At 37.8% G+C, this 26,541-nt stretch overlaps 1 protein-coding gene across 1 annotated transcript; it reads right to left on the bottom strand.

Moving 5' to 3' along the window:
* Positions 1-6,995: 6,995 nt before the first annotated feature.
* On the bottom strand, positions 6,996-18,945 carry LOC126354855 (transmembrane protein 223). The gene is made up of 3 exons (XM_050004842.1): positions 18,182-18,945; positions 16,227-16,369; positions 6,996-11,197 (listed from the first exon to the last, which is right to left on the bottom strand). The coding sequence occupies exons 1-3, from the start codon at positions 18,687-18,689 to the stop codon at positions 11,048-11,050; spliced, it is 801 nt and encodes a 266-aa protein (XP_049860799.1). The 5' UTR covers positions 18,690-18,945; the 3' UTR covers positions 6,996-11,047.
* Between the last annotated feature and the right edge of the window lie 7,596 nt (positions 18,946-26,541).

Here is a 26,541-nt window from a genome sequence, read left to right as displayed (position 1 = left end):
CAATGCAAGAGGACGTGCTAGTGGATATTAGACATACCAATGCGTACAGCAATGTGGACCATCACCTCTGAAGGTCTTGGCGTATGGTAGTACAACAATCAATGTGCGGTTTTCATGAGAGAAAAAAAAAAAAAAAAAAAAAAAAAAGAGCGAAAATGATGTTTGTGTTAATCTCTATTCCAATTTTCTGTACTTGTTCCAGAACTCTCGGAACCCAGGTGATGCCAAATGTTTTTTTATATATGTACTATAAATCAAGAACGCAGTCTGTCCTCAGTATTTACAGACATAGAAGTAAATCCATTTTTTAATTGTTGGATGGTCCTGTTAGTGCAGCACTTACAGTAGTCTCAGTATTAGGTGTTGTTCTGGTATTTGATAGATTTAACCACTTATTCATTGCTAAGAGGGAGAGATTATTTTTGGCTCTCATACAGTGCCAGAACATAGACAAAATATTGGGAACTATTTTGGCAATCACTTTCTCTTACAGCCCTTACGAAGCTGCAGACAGGGACCATTCTTAACACGCTGGTGCGCAGATTCCGCCACATATTCCAAGCAAAAGGTAAACATGACTGCAGTGTGCCTCTCTGACATCTGGCCCCAAGTTCCACCCCCTCCTGCCAAAGTACAACAGTGGTTACCATTTGACTGGTCAACAAAAACTCGTCTCGTCTTAATGATGCCACTTTTTGTTTTACAGTTGCAAAACGAGACTAGAACTCTCTGAAAAGCATGTTTTGTGATTTAACGGTGATTTCATCATACTCCATCAATGGACACAAACGAAAAGAGAAAATATCATTTTCTGTGTTAGAAGAGACCGGAAAAAATGAGACATTTCAAAGTTGAAAAGTTATCCCACAGAAGGAATTGGGAGCTCAAAATACAGTTATACACTATCTGAACGAAAGTACCCAGACTCCTATTAGCGGATATTAATATGGTGTGTGTCCACTGTTTACAACAGCTTGAACTCTGATGGGACCATTCTCAGTGAGGTGTCTGTGGAGGAATCACAGTCTACTCTTCCACAAGAGCCAAAAGCAGAGAAGGTAGTAATGTCAAACACTGGAGTCTGGAGTGAAGTCAATGTTCTAACTCGTCCCGAAGGTGTCCCATTGGATTCATTTTGGGACTGAGCAGTCCAGTTCATTAGTGTTATTGTCTGCATGCCATTGCCTCACAGGCAGATACAGTGCACTGTCATGCCAATACAGTCATCTCTGAACTGTTCCTCCACTGCACACAGAATACGATGCTGTAAACGTGTTCATATGCTTCTGCATTTAATGTTTTCTTAGGTGCAATACAAGCACTGCACATTAACCCGTATGAAACATGCTCATACCATAACAACTCATTCATAGATTCACTGCTGGCATTACACGTGGCAGCAAGTAATCTTCTGGAGGCATTCACCAAATTCAAACCTCAGATGCTTTTCTTGGTGAAAAACTGAATAATTTTCCCTGTTTTGGTCTTAGAAAAACTAGCAACAGAAAACTTCATACCTATAATGACTAGTGTTGTCTTTGAGATCTATGTACGTACTTTGTAAGCCTCTGTGAAGTGTGATTTCTTTCCACACCAATCATGTATAGAGCATGAGAAGAATGACTATTTGAAAGTAGCCCATCAATGTCCGTTAGAGCTTCGCGGCCTGGACAAGGTGTTCATTTTTCTTTTTTTATATTTACTGTAATTAGTATTATGTAGTATTTGTGGTCCCTACAGGAGCGACACTTAGTGGCCTGAAAAATGTTTCTAGATTCTTTACTTAATACTAGTTCTTAAAACTTTGTACATAGGCTTTCATACGATAATTGGAGTCATCTTCAAGTGTCTTGCTATTTCAGGTTTTTCTGAATTTCTCTGACACTTCCCTCTGAGCCAAACAAACCTGCTGCCTTCTTAAAAAACATTCAAAATTCCCTGCCAATCCTGTTCGGTATAGTTCCCACACTTGAATAATATTCTTAGGTGTAATGTGAAGTGATCTGGAAGCAGTTTTCTTTGCAGACTGAATGCTTTTTCATAGTATCTTGTCAATGAACCAAAGTCTGATACCTGCTCATGGTGAGCATGGTTTTACTCTTAAAACTATTTTATCAAAACAACAGCAATCATGCTGCTGTTCTTCACAGTATCGAGGCATTAAAGGAATACATATGGGTCCTCTTTCTGCACCGGGGTTGATATACAGGATTTGGAAATTTGTATGAACTGACAATTTGGGAACTGCCCCTGGGCAAGGGCAACGGCAAATTGCACAAGATTGTTAAAGAAGTTACTGTTGCTATGGCTGAGAATAGTGGACGCAGTGTGCAATCGTCAAGCCGTGCACAAGCTGTTTCACAATAGCCGAACATTCCAAGTCCACAGTTTGAAAACTGCCACGAACAATTGTAAAATGGTATCTGTACAAACTCCACATCACTCACCAGCTTTTGCAAAGGAACACAGACATTTGACCAGACTTTGCTCTTATAGTTCTTGCAAGAGTTGAAGTTGACAACTTGCGACCTTAGAATATTTTGTGGAATGACAAAACACACTTTATTCATTACTGCTCTTCTGCACATTCTTAACAAATGTTTCCGCGAAAAAATGACATTAGGGAAAAATATTTGTTTTTATGTCCCCTACAATCTTCCAGAGTTTGTCGGTTTAAATACTTTTCATCCGGTAAGAGAGAGAGAGAGAGAGAGAGACTATTGGAAAAGTGGAAACAGGTAAATGTTGAAAACAGGAAGGAATATCCCACAGAAATAATCTGTCGACATAAAAGACTCTTATAACAGAATTAGCTACTTACAACAAAGGGTCCTTAGCAAATCACTGTCTAATAATGAAAGCTAACTTTGACTATCTTTTGATGTATGGTGTGCACACGAAAATTTGTTTCTAGATCAAAAATAGTTTAAAATCTAAAATCCAAATAATGTTCATTCTTTTATTTATTGCAAAACTTTAAGTCAATGAACAAACAAAATATTTATGATCATTTTAAAATATCTGTGGTTTTGTAAAACTTTTATAATAAGTGGGATGTTGATTGTTCATTACAATTTTCCACGTTAGAAACCATCTGCTATGACATCATTTTTGCTTCTTTGGTTAATGCTGCTCCCAGTTATTTAAAGGCATTGCTATACTTCTGAAAAATAAACTGCCATCACACATCTGTTCTAAGATCTTAATAATATTTTTTCTTTTAAGTTAAAACATGTTATCAAACAGATCAGCCAGTGGCCATTTCTGATGTTGACCTGAAGTAGAAGATCCAGTTACTTTTACTTTTTTTAGTCTTTTGATAGGTATCTTTACCTTTCCTCCATCTTCTCTTATTATCTTCATCTGCAATAAGTCAGTTTTAGTTATTAGAGAATCATTCTGTGGCATCATACTATAGATCCGAGAGTTCAGCTATGTGTAACTTTCAGTCCCCTGTATTTTCTAAATTTTAATTTAATTTTGTAGTTCATGGCAACAGGAGTGATTGCAATCAGAATATCATAGTTACATCAGCAGAACAGTACAAAGCACAGTCAGTACTTTCAAAGAAATTAGTGCCTCTATTTCTGAAGTTGCCCTCATCTGACGATTTGAATAAGGAGTCTGAGAAATTTGAACATACGAGGGTCGGTCAAAAAGTAATGCATCCCATTTTTTTTCTACTTACAAAAATTAAGTTTAGTGAAAAATTTGAATTTGGCGCCATTCCTCAAACCTCCTTCTGCAATCCACTGCAGTAGTAACTTTCTGTGTCAACAGGTGGCAGCACAGCAGAAGTTTGTAAGATGGCCGACATCGATGTTCGTTTGAGACAGTGTTGTGTGATTGAATTCTTGAATGCAGAAGGTGAAACGCCCATACGCATTCATGAAAGACTGAAGAAGGTGTATGATGTTGTGACAGTGGATGTCAGCACTGTTAGACGATGGGTTCGTCGTTGTAAGGAAGCTGAAGGGCAAACACCGTTGACTGACGAAAAGCGGAGCGGCAGGCCGGTGAGTGCAGTGACTCCACACAACATTCAGCAAGTTGATGACATCATTCGTGGTGACCGTCGGGTGACTGCAGATGAAGTGTGTCGCATTATTTCTCTTAGTAAAGGCAGTGTGATCACGATTATTAAACAATTGGGGTACTCAAAAGTTTGTGCACGGTGGGTTCCAAGAATGTTAACCGATCAGAATAAAGAGGCAAGGAAAACAATAGCCTTCCAACACTTGCAGCGCTTCCGTTTGGAGGGAGATGAGTTTCTGAAAAAAATTGTGACCGGGGACGAAACATGGGTGCATTTTTTTGAACCCGAATCAAAGAGGCAGTCAATGGAGTGGCGTCACACAAGCTCGCCGAGGAAGAAAAAATTCAAAACTGTGCGATCGGCAGGGAAAGTTATGGCAACAGTTTTCTGGGATACAGAGGGTGTGATACTGGTTGATTTTTTGGAGCAGGGATGCACAATAAATTCTGTTCAATACGTCACAACCCTCAAAAAACTTAAAGCACGTCTTCAGCGAGTTCGCCCAACAAAATCAATGGCAGATGTTGTTCTTTTGCATGACAATGCAAGACCACACACCAGTCGTCACACCTCTGACGAGATTGTCAAAATTGGATGGGAAGTTTTGCCTCATCCCCCATACAGCCCTCACCTGGCACCATCAGACTTCCATCTGTTCGGGCCACTAAAAGCAGCTCATCGTGGGATTCATTTTGAAGATGAGGAGGCCGTCAAAACATCCGTGCGTCAATGGCTTAGGAAGCAGAGCTGTGATTTTTACCGTGCTGGGATACATGCCCTTGTTCAAAGATGGACCAAAACTGTAGAGATGGGCGGAGATTACATTGAAAAATGACAAAATGATCCTCAATGTTGTGGTTTTCAACCTATGTAATTGCATTTAAATTTCCTGACAATTAAACGTAGAAAAAAAAAAATAGGAGGCATTACTTTTTGACTGACCCTCGTACATGGAATTTCCCGAATTGTGATGGAGCTATCGATGTAGAGCATGTACAATTTTTTCCTCTGCCCAAAGTGGCTCCCTGTTTTATAATTACAAACATTTATTCTCCATTTTGTTGCTTGCTGTCATCAAACCCAACTACAAATTCACATTCACTGGTGTTGGCTCCTATGGAAAGAAAGATGGGTATTAGCATTTTTGGCAAAAGCAGCGTTTCACAAGTGGCACCATCTCTCCACATCCCTGCAAACTGTCCAATTCTGACATCATTTTGCCACATATTCTTAAAAAGGATGAGACATTTTGACTGGGTGTAAACATGATAAAACCTATTCTCAGATAGCTGCAAGAGTTAGCAACAAGAAAGCAATTTTTAATTATCGTATCTGCTGAGCTCTTAGTGTGTATGAAAATGCATTTGCTTTATTAAGCCATATATTTTACATTTTTTATATCTCAATTGCTGTAAAGTCTTATACAACCATGGATTTAATCACTGTAATTTGTTGTCTGCACAATCTACTTAGGGTTGCTTTCCTGGAGAGTAGCAACAAACCATATTATGACAGTGCACGCAGAGCCACCACAATCTGAAAATCTTATCCGACTTGCTAGGGTTGATGGTTTTGCCAATATAAAATTTCCCTGTGCAATACTCCACAGCATCACAGGAGTGGTAGCGTGGCAAAATAAAGAGCTTACCAGTATCCATTAGAATATCTATTTCTGGTAGTACAAAGTTTGATTGTAATACAAATCGCTAATAAAGCACACAAATAGAGTAAATATAGTATTATTCTTAGTTGATCTCTGGACAAATTCTCCAGTTTCCATCCAAACACTGTCTTAAATGTTTTGACGTTCATACACAGCACTGGCTACACACAGGCATGTGGAAACTTGAACAAAATTTTCACTAGCTTTTTTTGTTTTCTACAGATGTAAGTGATACTTCTGAAGCAGACATTGTCAGTAACTGGTATGGTAACAGCAGCGTACCGTAAGCTGCGGTCGAGGCTGTCTGGTGTAGGGACACGGATGCTGCAGCCCGCCTGTTACCAAGGGCTGCAGACACTGCAAAGGAACTGCTCTTGATACTTTCCAACGGGACAATACACTGTGTCAGCTGCCACAGCCGCCAACCACATGTTAGGAACCGCACTTTTAAATATGTTTTAACTTTCCTGAGTGTGCTAGTTTGGTATTTCCATATGCCGCAGGCTCACTTGAATTAATAAAACTAGTGGTGCCAGTATCTACAAGCAAGTTTCTACTGCATACAGAAATTTGGCTTTCCTACTGCAATACTAACATAGAACTGTGTGATCACTAAAGCTGGTAGTGAGTGGAAGCAAAATACAAACAGCCTGGAGACTTACAAATTCTATCTATCAAGTACTAAACACAGAGCACTCACAAAGCTTTATAGACTGTAAAAACATGTTTAGTGATGGCTTAATCTGCAGGACTTAATGTGTACTCACATCAAAATCCATCTAACTTCAGTCCTTGTCTCGGTCCATTTATTTGGTGCGATGCATGTTATTGAAACACCCTCCGGCTCATTTGTTGAGGAATTTCTGGCACTCAAAACAATTATCTTTTCGGTATAGGGTACAAAAGAGCCACTCTTTAAACACAGGCTGCTGTGAATTGTTTTTTAACCTGCCACTGAAATCTGTGGAGGCCTGTTTATCAAGCAAGTTATTTCAAACATTAATGCTCGATGTGTTATGGGAATTCAACAACTGTAGAGCTCTGTTTGAACTGGCAAAAATTGTGTATACCATCCCATCATTCATGGAGTTCATTTTGTCACTTCTTTAAATGGTTTTGAATTTTTTATGTCTGGCAGAAGTAGACACAGTTTCCCAGTTTACAGGCCTTTTGTGTATACTTCAGCTGTTCCTGAGTTGTTGCAAGGTTTTATTTATGTTCCTGAATTTTTCTTTCCTGATTTAATCTTACTAACTCTTGAGCATCAGGAGCTATCTTAAAATGCAAAAACATATGGCTGATGTAATGTTTATTGAAAATTAACAGATTAAAATTTTCAGAATTCTTACATTATAATTAAAAATTGATCTTTGAATCAACTAATTTCTTGTCAAGCTGGGCTAATGCTAGAAGACATGCTCAATGTAATAGTATTAAATCAACTAAGGATTGGAAGGAAATATGAAACAGGCAGGACACAAAACAAAGTGAGGATTAGAAAAGTTAAGGAGGGAAGAATGTAAGCAAAAGTGTTTGCTGAAACATTGACAGCAAAATAGAGATAAAGAAAAGAGTAGGAAATTGATACAGAGAAGAAACTTGAAGGCATATCAACTGGATTGTAAATGTCAGAAATTGTGAGAAAAAATGCTAATTTATGAAGTACTGAGTGTCATGAGTCAAAGTCAGTTGTGTGTAGATTGCAGTAGTTATTCAGAGATGGAGATGCCTGCGGAAGACAGAGTAGCATGGAGGGCTGCATCAAACCACCTCAGACTTCAGTTTAGATCATAACGAAAACACAATTCCGAAGAAATATGCTACTCAGAATGTCCAGTGACTGAGCACATCAACACAAGAAACAGCAAATGAAGGCTAAAGTGCAACATGGTATCCATGAATCGTCCATTGGTTGCTGCTATTGTTAATTTGTTATCAATGATGGTAAGTAACTGCATAAAAGTAATTGAATTACATGTAATGATAATTTTCCATGTAATTTTCCTTGTAATTGCTGCACATTAGAAAACGTAATTTGTACTTTTAATTTACTTATTTGAATAAAATAGTAATCATTACAACATTGGAATCATTACTTTGTAACAGTCATAACTTGTTCTCTCTCTCACATATCTTGCAGGCAATGAAAAACATTTCACCTATATGTATTTCTTTAGCACAACCTTCATTCATTCTTTGTTAAACTTTATAAGTGCTTCGAGAGAAGTTGCGAGTTGTTTGTCTCTTTGATGCACAGCATCGACAGTGAAACAGAAAACGGAGAGAATGCGGTTAGAGTATTTCCATTTCCTTAGTTAAAAAATTATTTTGAGTTGAGTGGTGCACAATGCAAAGAAAGTATAATGGTAAAATGTAAGCTCTGACGGAGAAATAAATTTCTGAACTCTGCTGGGAGTTCAGCATCTAATTTAAGGAAGCATATACAGGTAAGCAACTACAATCAGAAAGTATATTATGTAATATTAAAGTTACAAATTGAAACAAGTGTACATACATGCCACATTTCCAAGAAACCTAAGGAAACTATACAACTATAAATGTTACTATATTATTAATACTGAGTATTATTTATTACAGCACAAATATAACAAATGGTAAAATATAACCTTTTTTCATCAGTAATCATACAACCTTTGTCTCCATTGCAGAGGAATCATCCAACAAAGTTATCTGAAATGGGACAATTCCTGCAATGAGCGAAGAAATAAAGTTTGATCTTCAGACTGAAAGTACAGGTGCAAAGAAAACACAACCTATACTTTCCCTCACAAATAACACAACCCACCATAGCACTGTCGACAAGCTAGTTTTAGATTTTGTCTGCCATTCTCTTCAGCCTTTTTCAGTGGTAGAAGCATTGTTCATAAAATTTGATGAAGGCTCTGGCAACGTGTAGGAGAACTGTACCTGCATGACCGAAGCAATGGTACAATAACCAAAAAAAAAAGAGACTCGTAGAGCAGCTATCAAGAGTTAATGATGTTACAACCACAGCAGATTACTAGACAAATTTTAGTAGAGCTTTCCTGGGGATTACCATGCACTAGCTCAATGAAGAGACACTAGGCAGAAAATTTGAGATGCTTACCATAAAAAAGATTGTGAGATACCATACATAAGATTCTGGCTGTTGCTATTGAGAGCCGACATAACAAGTGGCGCCTTGTGTAACAGACAATAGCAGCAATTTTGTCAAGGTTTTCACATAAGTTAATTTAATCTTTGTTTTATTTTTTCTTCATACATAACATTTCTGTTATCATTTCACAAATATCAACTTTCTATTTGTTTCTTTAAGGATATTAGAAATGAAACATGGTGAGAGTGAAGTTGCAGCATTTGATGGACTGGAAGAGACAAGAGTTTTTTCAAGTAGCACTCATTCTTGATGTGGGTGCGAATCACCTCATCAATTGTGTGGTATGCATACACTTATCCTGATAACAGTACAGGCCTCATCATGCTAGATAAGGAGCCAACCACAGCAGCATTTTAATCTCAGCCCTAACATTTTCCTGATGGAAGGACTTCATAAGGAAGAAGCTATTTCTTTCTCAAAGGAACAACTACTTACAACCTTTAGAATGGAGTACGGCAAAAATGAAGAAATCTCTGAATAAAGCGATTAAGCAGCTATGTCCTCAACTTCCTCACACTGTCTCTGGAATTAGTCGTGTTACCAGACCTCCCAATAAATATGGTATTTCCGTGATACATGTACAACTCAGGTGTAGACAGCCTGCCACACAGCAGCAGAGCAGCTGAAGCTACAACTTCAACACAGCCATTCTATTCTACCAACTTAACAGTTACGCTGTAGTTACACAGGAGTTGAAGAATGAAACAGAGTGATATGTAACTCAAATTGGATCTAATTGAACTTTCTCATAAATTTAGTAGTGCAGCTTATATTCCAGATTTACTTCTTACTATAATCGCGTGTAAAAAGTTAAAGTGCAACCTATATTTTTACAAATATGGTACATCTATTAAATGTATTTTTTTTTTTTTTTTTTTTTCATGTTTCAGTGATGGTTGTGAGAATGCCCAGTCTTTCTCATTCAGACCACTAGTCATCCAGATCCATGTAGTGCAGCTTTACCTTTCTTTTGGCCACAATAAAATCAGTGAGTGACGCCTGTTGAACAATGTACCAATCGCTACATGTGAGAAAGCAATTGGGTAAGGTGGTAGTAAAGTGGACCTAAACGGACTGGTGTGGGGGATGTTGGATTCTTTTGTTTTGTGTGTTAATCAATCTGTTCTCTTTTAATGCACTTCATATTTGCTCCATTCAGCCATTCCTTTATTTTCTTTTTATATTTGACATTAACCAACCCAATTGAAAAATAATTGTAATTTGTAATTGTAACAGGGTACCTAGTTTGCCAACTAACTTTTTTGAGTACTTTTGTCAACAATCTCTGTTATCATTGGATATAACCAGTTGGGTGACAGTATAAAGTAACACCTGAAAATAGCTCAATCTTATGATCTTGACCGTCACAAATATTTGGCTGTTTTTTCTTAATGTGTGACAATTTTTAAGCTGGTGGATTGAGTGAGACCTCACAGCACAGCTTAAACGTAAACATTACTATGCTTACCATCACTTTTATCATAAATGTTTTGCTATTTTTCTGTTATATATCGTGATTTCTGAGGTGGTGGTTAGGTTGGTTTCTAATAACTCAGCTTAAATATCTACGAGTGAAGCAAAATACCAGCTAACTTCATTTATGTAGCATAGCAAAATATGCATGAGCTATGTGATTGCCTACCATCATCAAACTGTTCTGTTCTCATTATTTATCACTCAAACTGTTAACAGCAGCAGCATGCAATGGAAAGCCAAAGACACCATACATGCATTTTTACCCAAATGATCATTTATCCCACTGACAATCACTGATTAGCACATTAACATTAGAAAATAGTAATAACATCATGAAACTATTAGTAACTAATGAAATATTTTATAGTTTAATATGATACAGCAAAATATACTTTGCTTTCTCTCGTATTACACTTATGGTGTCACATTCAAGACAAGTAGAGGTTCAAATCCCTATCCACATTTAAGTAATCAAGGCTTACCTTGATCAGTTAAGGCAAGCAGATGGATGGTTCTTTTGAAAAGGACACAGCTGATTTCCTTCCTCATTCTTGGTGGGTGAAAAATCATTAACTTAGTTGCAAAAATATACTCAAGAGCACATACACAAAGAAAACAAGTGATGTTGAGGAATGAGAATAACTGGTCATAAAATTGACAATTGCTGCAAAAACTTGCATTTGAAAAACCTTGCCTCAAGTAAATACATAGCTTACAAATTTCTTTTCAAGCCTGCAGTGTAATCAAAAAGCTGAGGGTTGGTAAATTCTCCTCTCATGTCTAATACATAATGAATATAATTTCCTTTCACTTTGATTGGCAGCTGCCCTTTAGCACTCCCGCGGCTAGCTGGACAACTGACCTGCGCAAAACAAAAATTGAAGTTTATAAATTACCAGTAGAAATAAATTTCAAACATTAGAAAAGTAATATATATTCACAATCATCTAATGAACTTAGAGCAATGTCAAAATACTTTTTATTAGTATCAACCACAAAACAATCACGCAGTGTGTCAGAGACGAAGCAACTTTGCACAAAATTGGTGTGTCTCTTTTGTGATGTACTTAAACAAAAGAGAACTGGGTCACCAAGGATACTGCAGTAACATATGTAACACTCAACATAATTCATTTAAAATATTCACTGGTTAAATTAAGTATGTTGTTAGATTCAAGCCAAGTTATGTAGTGAGTGTACCCAAACACCACAATTAACACAACTTCCTTTCAAATATGAAAAATGAATGCTATATCACTGTGCAGCACAACAGAATGCTAATTTAAACAGGTCTCAGTTCTTTCATCAAACTCACATCTATTGTTCCCATCATATATTGTTAAATAAACAAGGAGGTAGTAACCATTTAACATAACGAAGGAAGCTGCAGTATTCTCCCCCCCCCCCCCCCCCCACCTTTTCCTCCTTCCTCAACATACCAGCTCTTCTATTAATTTCTCTGTGTTAAACATAGTTCACGAATGGTCAAATATTTTGAAGCAGTTTGACAACAGTTAAATTATCAACACAGTTTCTAGCTGCAACTTCACTCCGTCAGTGTATTGCTTGACTTATTCTTCATCCCTTGGGGTTCTCCTTCATAACAAATTCTACAAAATGTGATTAATGTCGTACGCTAGTTTTCTAAGCAAAACCACATTAACATAGTTCATAGTTACGTTCTCCACTTTTCCCTCCCAAAAATTTGAAAACTGTTCATTCAACTTGAAATGACATGGTTGCGAAATACTGCCAAATGCTATCTCGTTGCGAAATACTGCCAAATGCTATCTCCAGCAGCTACAAAAATATCAAATGAACACTTTAGGCTGTATCTATGCACACAGTTGATTATAACACAAATCAATTTACGACCTCTGGCATGACAGTTTTGCACAAAGTTACTGAAGAATTCCCTTTATTTTAGACAGCATCAAAACAAATTCAATATGTGTAACATTTTTATCAGTGCATTCTACATAAATGGCAAACAGCACAGTTTATCCAAAATAAGCTAAATAACAACTTACTGAGTTTACAGTATGAGTAAATATAATCATTGACTGTATGCAGGATGCAACAAGTAGTGAACACACAAATATGAATAAAACTGAGTGAAAATATTGTGAAATTCTGACACAAAGGGGCATTTGGATACAGTTCCAGAAGTACACTCCAGGAATGACCACGAAAGGCTTTAACAACACACACATAGACAGACATGCACACAGCATATCCTGATGGAATGCTAGCAGCTGACTCAGTGAGTTTTACGAGTTGTTTGGGAGGGAGGCAGGCGCGGGGGAGGGGAGCACAGCTGTCTGGACGAGCTTTGCAACTTTGTTAATATGTGGCAGCATCTCTAAAAGTATGAGAAATCTTGGGTGTAGGTCAGCCAGCCTGAACCTCTGACCACACAGTGGAAAAAAACCTGACCGCTGAAGTGGACTTGGAAGGACAGCTTCCATTACAAAAGAGAAATGCTAAACAAAAACTAAACTAAACAACCAATGACAGAGAGACTAGTCATACGGTTTGAAAGAAAAAAAATTGATGAGCGGATCAGTAAAGATGTGCCCTCACTATGAGACTTAGTTGTGAATTTATTTAATTAATTTTAAATGTTTTAGATATGCAATGATCTATAAAATTAACTCACTAATTCCTGAAGTGAGCCATACAAACATAGTGCCGGTTGATAGTCTCAATGAGTACTATCAAATTTTTAAAGTAGATTTTTTTTTGTGAATAATGTGCATTTTAAATTACACGCCAAAATGTGTATTTCACCCATGTGAATTTTCTCTTAAATAAAACATGAAATAGTGGTAACATTGGTAAACAGATGTCATTAGAGTTGCATGACTGTAATAGTTTAATTGTTTGATATTTATTAATGGTTTAAGGACACAAAATATTGTCCATTCAACAAAGACACTAACACTGGCAAAACCATTAAAGCCACATATAAATAAAAAGCAGCACTGAAAAGCTAATCAAATTCGCATCCCGATTCGTGTGTAATACGTATATATAACATTAAATTTATAGTTTTCGGAAGTTGAAGTGTGCGATCTCAATTCAAGTCAGTGCAAGGCTATCAATAACAGCTGCAATTTTTGCGCAGGACACTTTGTACTCAGGAGTGAGATGGAGTGGAGTTCATAAACAGAGAGTAAGTATGTGCAGCTGGACATCACCTCTTGTGTATCATGAATACTTTTGTAAGTATTTGGTAGCACAGCTGTAAAAATTTCACATGTGATGATCACAAGACCTCTGAAATATTTTTGACTCGTGGAATTACAAAAAACCTATGAGCGAGCCGGGTGGTTGAGAGTCGTAGTATTTCACATCTCACTGTCACAAAGACTTTGAAACATTTTCAGCATGAGGACTCATTATAATTTTGGGTTAGGCAACTAATTCTAAACTTTAGAAAACTCTTCTGGAGTTAAACAACGGAAAATCCAGGTTGGGATATAAACTACGTAAGAAAAGATAGATTGCTGCTTACCGTAAAGATGGTATGTTAAGATGCACACAGGCACAATTAAAAGACACTTACACAAAAGCTTTCAGCCACAACCTTCATCAGAACAAAAAAGACACAATTACCACTCACTCATACTAGCAAGCACACCTCATGCACACTAGACTGCCAACTCCAGGAGCTCTGACTGGCCCTAGCCACCAAAGTTGGTGATCATGTGTGTGTGAGATGTAATGACTTGTGTGAATGAATGGCGTTTGTTTCAGTTTTTTGTTCTGACAAAGACTATGGTCGAAAGATTATGTGTGGTTTTTAATTGTGCCTGTCTGTCACTTAACGTGTCATCTTTAGTGAAAGTGGCAAGCTTCTGGAGTTACCTTTCAGACAAAAGCAACTTTACATATTTTTTTGTGGATTTTCGAAAGTTTAAGCAAATACATGATGCTGGTCAGCTTACTTAGGCCACTACACTTACAAATTATTTAAATGTTAAATGTCTGTGAATAGTGCAAAGGTATGTTTTAGTTTGTTGCTACAAACTTAGTTTACAAAAAAATTAAAAACACTGTGTGACATGAACATTACTTCACCGCAGATTCCTGCATATATTAAACTTTTAACTAATTTCATTTACATTTAATGCAACAGATGCATTGGTGGCCCTTGCACAGTGAAGTAGCCAACAATTTGAAATCCAACCACACATTACGAGGCCCTAAAAACAGTGTTTTTTATCTTGCTTTTATTCAATTTTTTTATTCATGCAGATGCATGGGGGGGGCCACAAGTTGATCTATGGTGGAATAAACAGTGATTAACTTCACCACTGGGCAATTATTTACCGACAGGAATCAGCATGGAGAGCAGTGTGAACATTCATTATTACTTTACATTGCCTAACTTATCCCACCATGTCCCAAGATGTAACTATGAATAACTGCTTCTGTGGTCACAAAAAACTGAATAACTGATGCAATCATGTGACATGGATAGGTAACTTACTATTATTATTATTATGTACCATTAAAAGTTAGAGTGATGTCTCTCAGTGGATTATAAGTGAATGACGTAGTTATGGCCTTGATGCAAGACCGAACAAAATGTTTACCAGCTGTGAATTAAGCATAAGATAAAATGAAGTAACCCTAGTTAGATACTTGCTGAGGACTCTAGCAACTGAGATCAGAACATAAGGGAGTAGTAGAGACTGGACAGTAAGTCTCCCCTGACCCGAGGTTCTGGGTGGCTTTACCGAACTCTATTTGTCTTCCTAAACTTCTCCAGTCTTTTTTCTTAACCCTTCTTCCTTCCCCTTCAACATTTCTGCCAGAAGAATGAGCCACTGGCTCCAAAGCTTGAATATGTAAAAACTTTTTGTGTGTGTGTGTGTGTGTGTGTGTGTGTGTGTGTGTGTGTGTGTGTGTGTGTGTGTTCTCTTGCTGTTGGTTGGTGAGTAGATTTTTCATCTATCCACTTACACTGTATTCTAAAAAATTAATTACTTTCATTATTATAATAGATACTGTAGCACTGGAATACAATATTTTGTAATCTTAAGTCATTTCAGTGTATTCTTGGTATTTTGATAACTACATACATAGTTTTTGTATCTCGAAAAGTAGTCCAATCAATGAATACGAACTATGACAAAAAAATCTCTATGAAGACTTCAGGGTCATAACATCACTACTGAGAGGAATAAGATACATGGTCACACTTTTATTCTACAGCTTGCTAGGTAAGGCTGCTCCAACAATGCCCCCTTGCCCATTCATCACTGCAACCGGAGGTGCTGTTGGCAACTCACTAGACGACTGCATGGCATGTGACTTAAGCACGTACGAACTTCTTGTCCACCCTAGCCAGTCTGGTCTCGGCCAATGGAATACAGCTGTGTGTACACTACAACTAGCCTGTGAGACCGCCTGCATGTCGGCATGTGCCTACCTCCTGTGCACCTGTGCCCACGCCAGTCAGCTGGCACAAGCACACATGCAAGTTGGACTGTCTGTGCACGATGTAAAAATCTGACTAATGCAGTGGAGTTTAAGACAGAATTTGAGAACTTTATGTCGGGCAACTCCTACTCCACTGAAGAATATCTCCCCAGAATCTATTATAATAGATATTGTAGCACTGGAATATCGCATTTCACAATCTTAAGTCATTTCATTGTATTGTACTTAAATAAAATGCACGTCCTTGACTTCTTTTCAAATCCCAGAGACATCTCTCCAACAGCTTCATGGATTGTTGAGAAATGTTTTATAATATAATAGGCTTAATACAAAGCATAAAATATAAGTAGTCCATTTCCAAACTTACATAAAGATAGTGGTTATTTTGCAGCAGTAATTACTAATTAACTACCACTCCAATGTTAAAAAACAGAACTTACATTTGCAAGATCCACTGTACGTGAAATATTCCTTCCAAATGGTCCATGTGTAACAATTGTCACGCTCCTTCCCCCTTTCCGTAATATAAGATACTTAACTGATTTTGCTGTATACAAGCAAGTGGTTGTCATCAAAGTTAAACCTGGCAGGAAAAGTGAAGACTGAATTGCAAACAAAAGATCATTACTACATATCTAAGTCAAACTATGCTACTCAACAGCTGAAAACAGCCACTGTCAGGCACATTTACAAGAAACAGATGTCAGTCTTCAACATTCAGAATTTTAAAACAATAATTTTCATTAAGGGAACAACATCTACACCTACCTCAAATTATACTAGTAGTTGTATGCCGTGTGGTAAGTAGCCTGCAGTGGCAGTTTCTGCCTTTTAGTGTACAAGTTGACTTTTATGGATCAAGAGGAATGTTCACTATGAGTCATCAGCTTTGGCCTGTGACATAATGTTAACAGCTGCTTTCACATCGTCTTTTTGTGTATATATTCATGGCTGTATTGTTAGTTTCCAAAGCCAATGAATATTTTGGGGGTGGGGGGGGAGGGAGGGGAAGTAACAGCTTGTGGTGACAGATTGACCTGTATAGCTTAGCCCAAGGTATAGGTGAGGTTGGAAGGTAACTGTTTGGTTGTGAGTTGACAAAGCTAACAAATGTGATACTAAAACAAACCTAGTTCTGGTTGTGACTGATCTATAGCTTGAAGCAAGATTTAAATAAGGCTGGAAGGTGACAGTTTGGTTGTGATAGGCCTACAAAAAAAGGAAAAAGGACTGGTTGTGGTGAAAGACTGATTTGTCACCTTGTCCATTTGAAAAAAGTTGCCATTAACATCAATTTACAGCCACCATATTGTTTTTACAGCATTCGTTGCTTGTTTCCTATGCCTCTGACCAAAGCCGATGCCTCTTTTTGAATATTCCTCTATGTCTGACTTGCAGCACATCCTTGAATGCTCTTCTTCAGGGTGTGATAGCTATGAAACATGATTTGTGGATTGGATAAATCTACCACTCCTTCCCTAATGTGAGGCTTCACAAAATTAAACACAACTGCGCATACTTTCAAATAACTATTTGTCCCTGTGTGTTAATGCGTTTCTATGTCTTCCACCAGTGAAGCTCTAAGCTTACATTAATTTTTTTTTGCTCTGACCAAATGAATAGTAGGCAATGTGCCTTTCTATTACTACACCTTAGTATTTTAAAAAAATGTACTGTACTTCTTTGGGAAAACTAAACGTGAGAGAATATATACACAAATCTAAAGTAGTTTATTGTTAATGACACAGGCCAAAAAATGACTTAGCAATGTATCTAAAATCTGTAATATTTGCGTCATTTGGGCATATGCAACGCTATTTGATGAGTCTTCTTTTTCCTCACCTTTATCCTATACCTTCACTGGGTCAGATCTGGCAATGTTAGTGGTTCAGAAGGAAAGGATTGCCGTCCCTGTCCCCACACCTATCCTACCTCCATTATCTAGAACCTAATCTGGCAAAATTTTGTGTGTGTCACAATAGGGTGTCGAACATACAAAATTTACCAACAAATTATCTTCTTCAGGTATGCTACTGGTGTGTGTGACTTCGTAACACTCTATTCCTAATAAAATGTTATACAGTCGATTATTTGTCTTCATTAATTGAGACAGATATTAGAAAATGACAAGTTTCTCGTAATAATATAAAAATAAGAATGGACTTCAGGAGCCAGAATTTCAGAACCTGGAGATTAGCATTAAAAAATTTACATTAAGCTACCAATCAACAATGATAATAGGAATTTCTATTGGAAACTGACGTTTTTATGACCAGCATTTTCCTAGTAAGTAGTACTGGATGTAGACCTACTTCTGGTGTTGTGAAAATATACATAATCACTCACATTTGAATTTTATCGACAGGTTGTGATATTTCTGCATTTCCGTACTTACCTACGAGTATAGAAAGTATAGTAAATCCAAGTCTATATTTCTTCTCTCCTAAATTAACTTTCCTCCAGAAGGGGAGATCTTCATTCACATCCGCTTTCACCGGCGCATCTTTCAGTAGTGTATACCCTAAATGAGCAGAATACATCCAAAAACAAAACTGACAGACTGCAAATAAATTAAGAACCGTATACCACCTGGGGTTTAGGTGCCTAAATAATATCACATCCTTCTGAACATCAGTGTTCACTTCATATGGGCGTTTCGCGCTTAGATTGGAGCTTAAATGAAATGATCGTTTTTGCGCACACCAAACGCTTTTTGGACTACAGAGTTTCACAATTATTTCACTTTTAGCGGCCGACTTAAACGCCGGTACTCCTTGTTTACACCAGGATGCGGTATATAGCAGTGGTTTCAACTTCGATGCACAATAATATCTTTTAGAAACACAACAAACATAAGTGGACAATGTACGCCACGCTGTTGGCCCTAAATAGCACAATGACATTGCTTTTTTATACTTTCTTCGAACAATTCCGAAAATACTTATAACCTCAACTTTTGAAACAACACATATCCCACCCTCGTCTGCATCGATACTCGATGTTTGTTGCAACTTCAGTGGACGCCACTAACATGTATAATTTTTTTAGTAGCTCCCGTTTCGCTGCAATTTATACAGAATATAAAGAGACGCTCAGGTACGCCTATAAGCTAAACAAAACACATCATCATGCATACTACCGAAGTTCGTAATGATATAAAAAACCGAAAGTAGGTTCGATATCGATATACACATTCAATATATAGAGCGGGTTAATCGAAAGGCTCGTCCACAGGCAGCGATCCGTCTGCCCAGTGCCCACATTACATCGTACCGAGCGGGCCACGAATTTGCGCAGGCAAGAGGTGTGTACCAACATGGAAATGGAGTTAGAACAAACTAGTTGAAATCTGTGGATAAATATTAGAAATGGATTATAGAAAAATCATTTTATACAATGCAAGAGTTCTAAATATGCCTATGTTTATTGACAAGTCCTATGTCACTTTGATGCTGTACTACAAGGACGCTAATAAATTGAATTGAAGATGATCTTGAGTACTAGTTATCTCACGTTAAATTCATATATGTGAATACACTGAATATATCATGGGCAGTATGGCGGACAATTTTGTATCTTGTTAGACAATAATGATCTAACCATCAGGTTGGGAGGAGGGGGTCCCCGCCAGGGCCGTAAGAGAAGGGGGGCGCTAATTCCAAAGGCTGCCGACGATGACGTGACGCAGCGCCGCGACCAGTTGGTACGAGAAATTGTGGAAAAATTTGCTACAGAACGGAGAAGAGATACTAAAGAAAGACGCTCTGATGACTAGAATCCTCTTCGCTTTACTGGGAGGCACTTTTCTCATGTCACTCGAAGTGACTAGTCCAAGAAATGCAAACTATGCCGTAGATGTGCAGTCTGCTCGAAACAGAATGTGCGCCGCGACCGGTATCATATTTTTAGATAAACTTTTGAAAAATATTACTACTACTACAACTACTACTACTACTAATTTATTCTTGAATTTTTGGCAGTGCTCAGCTAATATATAATACCCAAGTTGAACCTCCTTACTCCATGAACTCTTTTATCAGAGCATGAGAGCAAACCAGTTTTGACATCTTCATCTTTCTGCAAATGCATAAAGTGCGATTATGGTCAGATCCAGTTGACATATTTCTTGTTTAATTGGGCAAGTAATTGTATACTCTATATTTATGGTGAGTAAATATTATTTACTTGTTATATTAGTTTAAGGCAACAGTTTCAAAATATTACCTTAACAAAGTACCCAGAAAGTCATATTAGACCTATTTAATAACAATTATCACATACACCTATAAACATGATTCGTTGTTAATATTACTGGTCTCATTAATTTTGCAATGGAAATCGTCATATCAAGTCTTTTTACCTTATTCTTTTATCTCCGCTGAGTCGACAATGTATTTTCAGATTTGAGGTTTTGAAGGAACATAGATCCTTTTGGCTAAATTTTACTCTCGCCAGGTCAGGGCAATTACGGCTTGCCCAAACGTTTGGGGGTGAGGATTTTCAAGCACGAGGCCTTATGAGAGCGACGTAGAACAAGTCTTGCTGAAAGCACCATGTAAGCTTTCGGCATTACCTGGTTACCATACTGAGAAATAATTTAGCACTTAAAAGTTCATTGCCAGTGACGACTCGCCTACCTCCCCACCCTGGTCGGCTTTCCATCAGGTTTCAAAATCGCCACCCACCTTCATAGTGGTAGGTGTTTGTGTTAGCTGGTGAGTGGAAGTAACCCAGACTGGACACGCACCCCCATGTTGTCTGTCGCCAATTCGCATCACCTCGGTGCTGACACTAATCCTGTGGACTGTGAGGCTGACTGCCCCCCTCAAAGGTTCGCTGAAGCTGCATTCACAGTTACACGGCCCTGCAAAACTCAACAGTTATCAGTTCACATGTGGCTGTGTAGCAAGAGGAAGCGCTCGGTCGTACATCAAGGAAGGTGAGTCATGTGTTCTGTAATAGCAATATGTTTCCTGTGCTCATGCTCATGGTTCATAAGCAGCTACGATTCATTCACGTTCGAATGAAACTCTTTATTTTGTTTTATCAGGCAGATAAACATTTTCCCCATTTTTCTCGAAGTCGAATCGCTTCTTACGTATATCTGCTTAATTTATGGACTGGTTTTTTTTGCAGGCAATTTTTTGATTTGAAATTCGTAGCGGAGGGTAAACCTATATTACAACAATATATACATATCAAAATCTGTGGAAAGTCATGCATATGTCACTATAAGTTTCACTCGACATAGGTGTTGCCAAAAGCGTCCTTATGGAAGGTACTAAAATTATGTCTTGTTGTTAATGAGTACATAAAAAACCAGAGTTTAACTTTTAATTACTTAAAATAATATGAACTTATTCATCTACAATGCCAGTCATACAATTTTTCTTTCTCGCAATTACATTTCATTTACTAAAATTAATAAATATGAGCATGCTCATGTTTAATAATTATAGCACCTTTATTGTTTATTTCAGTAAAACTTGATATGCTATTTAAGGGGATTTAGCTGTTTGCCACATTGTTTATAACAGATGTAACAGTTAAAATTACACATACAACTAAAAAGTATTGAAGATGAAATCAGTTGTTTTATCCTAAATGTCATCACATTTGATAAATATCAAAGTGTCGCTAATTTCATTATGATCTCAGATGAATGTGTTTGATGAAAGGAAGCAGTGTTAAAGAAGCAACTTTGAAGTACGTGCCAAGTAGAAGTGACATATTGATAGTATCTCTGATTTTTTTCCACTGTACTACTATAAGCTGTTTTGCCACACGAGGCACGAAGTGTCCCTTCATGCATTCCACTGAGACTCTCCAGGTTAATGAAATCCAGCAGAATTTTCTTGCATTTCTCAAAGCGTTTGTATGGAATACAGAACACAGAACGACACCAACAACTTTCTTTAAACCTGAAATAAAGCCTGATGTGTGAAAAATGCTAGATGTTTATTTCTCTCTCTGTCTCTTGCAGTTTTTCTTTTTCTTTTTTTTTTCTTCCAGCCATTGATGATCCCTTCACAATTTTTTCTGTACGTAAAGCTGGTATCATCAGGCGTGAACCAAAGTTTCTGGTCCATTCACACAGGTAACAATGAACCATCCAGATTAATAATGGGCCTTATTGTGTAAAAAAAATGTCCATAGCAGACGTTGAATGCAAAGTCGCCTTTGTAATTTTCACCTTTGATTGAAAGTGTCCTTCTAACGCTCATTCTCTTCTTAATATCAGACCTACATGCATTGTGCATTCAAGGTTCACTAAAACTGGCGATACCGCACTAGTCAATTTGCATTCGCAAAACAAGCTCTGAGCACTTCAGTTTCAGTCATATCTGGTTGCGATTTGTTCCTCGATACACATTGTATCTCTCTATGGCTAACTCTAAATTCTCTAGCTCTTACATCGTTAGTATTGTCTATTCTAAAGCAACATCGTGTGCGCAATGTTGTTTCCCTGTCAATAAAATTTGTTTGAATTCAAAGAAATATCAAAAAATCACGCATTTATTGTCACCGTTATTTCTGATATACTTCTACATTGTTTTGCTGCTTTGGTTTTTTACCTTGTTATTTGACATTCAGACCAAATCAAAGAGTCGATGGATAAGCTTTCTCTATAGTTTTCTCCTATTCTTTTAAGAATTTCGAACATCTTGTACCATTTTACATTGTCGAACGCTTTTTCTAGGTCGACAAATCTTATGAAAGTGGCTTGATTTTTCTTCAGTCTTGCATCCGTTATCAGTCACAGTGTCGTGACTGCCTCTCTGGTGCCTTTACCTTCCTTAAAGTCAAACTGATCGACACCTAACAAATACTCAATTTTTTTCCATTCTTATATATATTATTTTCGTCAGTGTCTTCGATGCATGAGATGTTAATCGGATTCTCCAGTAGTTCTAACATCCATCTGCCTTTGCTATCTTCGGAATTGTGTGCATGATATTTTTTCCGAAAGGATGATGTCACGTCGCCAGTCTTATAGATTCTACTCACCTAGTTGAGCAGTCATTTGGTTGCTACTTCTCTCAATGACTTCAGAAATTCCGATGGAATATTACCAATCTCCTCAGCCTTATTTGATTTCAAGTCCTCCAAAGCCCTCTTAAATCTGCCTCTAATACTGGATCCCCTATGTCTTCCAGGTCAACACTCGTCTCTTCTAGCACTCCATCTGACACGTCTTCCCCCTAATAGAGTCCTTCAATGTATTCTTCCCATCCATCCGCCCTCTCCTTAGTGCTCAACAGTGGAATTCCCACTGCATTCTTATGTTACCACCGTTGCTTTTAACCCAGCAGATTACATCAATTTTTAATTACCATCAGGCGACTCTTATTGCTATCTTTTATATGTGCTGACAAGATGGCTTCTTTTAACCAATCTTCAGACATTGCATCAATGTGAAGATTTCTCTGTGGTCTGACAGACCAGCTGAGTTTACTGCCGGGTTAATTTCCCCAAATGTTGTTTTCAGTTTCCTGTGTGCTGAAATAGTCTTACCATCGATCATTTCATTTTCAGTTTCTTCACATTTTTTCCTGCAGCCATTTTGCCTTCGCTTCTCTGCATTTCCTATTTATTTCATTCATAAGTGACTTGTATTTCTGTATTCCTGAATTTCCCTGAACATTTTTATACTTCCTTCTTTCATCGATCAGATGAGGTATTTCCTCTGTTTCCCATGGCTTCTTCGTATTTACCTTCCTTGTTCCTATGTTTATCACCCAACATCTGTGATTGCTGTTTTTAGAGATGTCCACTCTTCTTCACTTGAACTTACTACTCTGGTATCCACAACCACAGTATCCACAGTCTTCGCGATCTTCAAATGCATCTCAACATTCCTCAGAGCTTTGGTATCCCATTTAATTCCCGACTGGTTCTTTCGGATAGCTCTCTTAAACTTAAGGCTGCTTTCATCATTACTAAATTGCGATCTGAGTCTATATCTGCTTCTGGTTACGCCCTACAATCTAATATCTGATTTGCGGCGATCTTTTGCATGCACACACATTTGCGCAGATATCTGTGCAGACAAATCGTAACGTGTGGACTGGCCTTTCCTTGTAAGTGCCAACACACTAAATAAATACTTTCGTGATTTCGGTTTAAGTGACATCAACTACAAGTGGCAGAAATCAAGGCAACTTCCGACATGACAAGTCTGATTATCTTGGCTAGATTCTGCCTGACCTGGGGAGAGTACTTTAGCCAATTGGTGGTATTTGAGCCAAGAGGGTTCTTTTGTGTGTGGCCCATTATAAATTATTCATATGTTATTGTTATTATTATGTGAATAGTTTCATTTTATTTTCTTGGAAATGCATTTAAAAAGCTAAGAAAAGGAAAAAACAGCAGTTCTCCTTTCAGGAGACTTGAAAAATTGGCTAAAACCCAACAAGGAGATGGACACACGTAACACTGCAACAGATCAAGGTGAGATTAATGTCGATTTTGAGACAGATGATACAAAAACACATCCACATACAAATGATGACAACCAACCACAACCATCAACTTCCCATCATATAGCCTCACCAGTTTCAGAAAACTACTGTGAAGAGTATGAATCTTCCACACATAGTTCTTTAGGTGAGGAAGGATTAGCAGTTGGTTGTCATGATTTACCTCAGCTAGAAGACTGTTCACCAGAAATAAGTGAAATAGTTTTTAATGATCCAAAAAATGGCCTAGCTATCCATTGATGGCAAGTGGTTTTACAAAAAGCTCACAAATGGCGAATGTGTGGGAAGACAATGGTTACTTTATACCCAATTGGAAGATTTTCTATTTTGTTTTCCCTGCTTCCTCTTTGGGAAGGATCATCGTGGAAAGTATTCTTAATTTTCAGATTTTAATAAAGGCTTCAATGACTGGAAACACTTAAACCCTCTCATTTACAATCACGAAAACTCGTCCAGCCACAGGTTGTGTTGCATGCAGTGGAAAGATTTGCAAAACCGACTCATCATCATCATCATTTAAGACTGATTATGCCTTTCAGCGTTCAGTCTGGACCACAGTCCCCCTTATAAAATTCCTCCATGATCCTCTATTCTGTGCTAACATTGGTGCCTCTTCTGATGTTAAGCCTATTACTTCAAAATCATTCTTAACCGAATCCAGGTACCTTCTCCTTGGTCTGCCCCGACTCCTCCTACCTTCTACTGCTGAACCCATGAGTCTCTTGGGTAACCTTGCTTCTCCCATGTGTGTAACATGGCCCCACCATCTAAGCCTGTTCACCCTGACTGCTACATCTATAGAGTTCATTCACAATTTTTCTTTGATTTCCTCATTGTGGACACCCTCCTGCCATTGTTCCCATCTACTAGTACCTGCAATCATCCTAGCTACTTTCATATCCATAACCTCAACGTTATTGATAAGGTACCCTGAATCCACCCAGCTTTCGCTCCCATACAACAAAGTTGGTCGAAAGACTGAACGGTGCACAGATAACTTAGTCTTGGTACTGACTTCCTTCTTGCAGAAGAGAGTAGATCGTATCTGAGCACTCACTGCATTAGCTTTGCTACACCTTGCTTCCAGTTCTTTCACTATGTTGCCATCCTGTGAGAAAATGCATCCCAAGTACTTGAAACTATTCACCTGTTCTAACTTAGTTCCTCCTATTTGGCACTCAATCCGTTTATATCTCTTTCCCACTGACATTACTTTCGTTTTGGAGATGCTAATCTTAATACCATAGTCCTTACATTTCTGATCTAGCTCTGAAATATTACTTTGCAAACTTTCAATCGAATCTGACATCACAACTAAGTCATCTGCATATGCAAGACTGCTTATTTTGTGTTCACACACCTTAATCTCACCCAGTCAGTCTATTGTTTTCAACATATGATCCATATATAATATGAACAGCAGTGGAGACAGGTTGCAGCCTTGTCTTACCCCTGAAACTACTCTGAACCATGAACTCAATTTACCATCAACTATAAATGCTGCCTGAGTATCCATGTATTAATTGCTTGCAAAAGTTTGCCTCCTATTCCATAATCTCGTAGAACAGACAATAACTTCCTCCTAGGAACCCGGTCATATGCCTTTTCGAGATCTATAAAGCATAGATACAATTCCCTGTTCGATTCATAACACTTCTCGATTATTTGCCGTAAGCTAAAGATCTGGTCCTGACAACCTCTAAGAGGCCTAAACCCACACTGATTTTCATCCAATTGGTCCTCAACTAATACTCGCACTTTCCTTTCATCAATACCTGAGAAGATTTTACCCACAACGCTGATTAAAGAGATACCTCTGTAGTTGTTACAATTTTTTCTGTTTCCATGTTTAAAGATTGGTGTGATTACCGCTTTTGTCCAGTCTGATGGAACCTGTCCCGACTCCCAGGCCATTTCAATTATCCTGTGTAGCCATTTAAGACCTGAGATTCCACTGTATTTGATGAGTTCCGACTTAACTTCATCCACCACAGCTGCTTTATTGCACTGCAATCTATTGACCATTTTCACAATTTCCTCAAATGTGATCCTATTTCCATCCTCATTCCTATCCCATTGCACATTGAACTCTGAAACATTACTGATCGTATTTTCACCTACATTGAGCAACTCTTCAAAATATTCCCTCCATCTGCCCAAGGAATCCACAGGATTCACAAGCAGTTTTCCTGACCTGTCCAAAATACTTGTCATTTCCTTCTTACCTCCCTTTCGAAGACTGCTAATTACACTCCAGAATGGTTTTCCAGCAGCT

The sequence above is a fragment of the Schistocerca gregaria genome, chromosome 3 (assembly GCF_023897955.1).
Source record: "Schistocerca gregaria isolate iqSchGreg1 chromosome 3, iqSchGreg1.2, whole genome shotgun sequence".
In the NCBI taxonomy this organism is placed as follows: Eukaryota; Metazoa; Arthropoda; class Insecta; order Orthoptera; family Acrididae; genus Schistocerca; species Schistocerca gregaria.
Note: the sequence above shows the minus strand (reverse complement) of the source record. Positions and strands in the feature narration are given on the sequence as shown.

What these genes read in the sequence shown, in the direction of transcription:
- LOC126354855 (XM_050004842.1), bottom strand. Translation starts at nt 18,689, where the DNA reads ATGTCATTGTGCTATTTAGGGCCAACAGCGTGGCGTACATTGTCCACT. An exon ending in TATACTTTCTATACTCGTAG is followed by an intron (nt 16,370 to 18,181) that starts GTAAGTACGGAA and finishes TTTTCCTGCCAG; the next exon opens with GTTTAACTTTGATGACAACC. An exon ending in GTACAGTGGATCTTGCAAAT is followed by an intron (nt 11,198 to 16,226) that starts GTAAGTTCTGTT and finishes TGTTTTGCGCAG; the next exon opens with GTCAGTTGTCCAGCTAGCCG.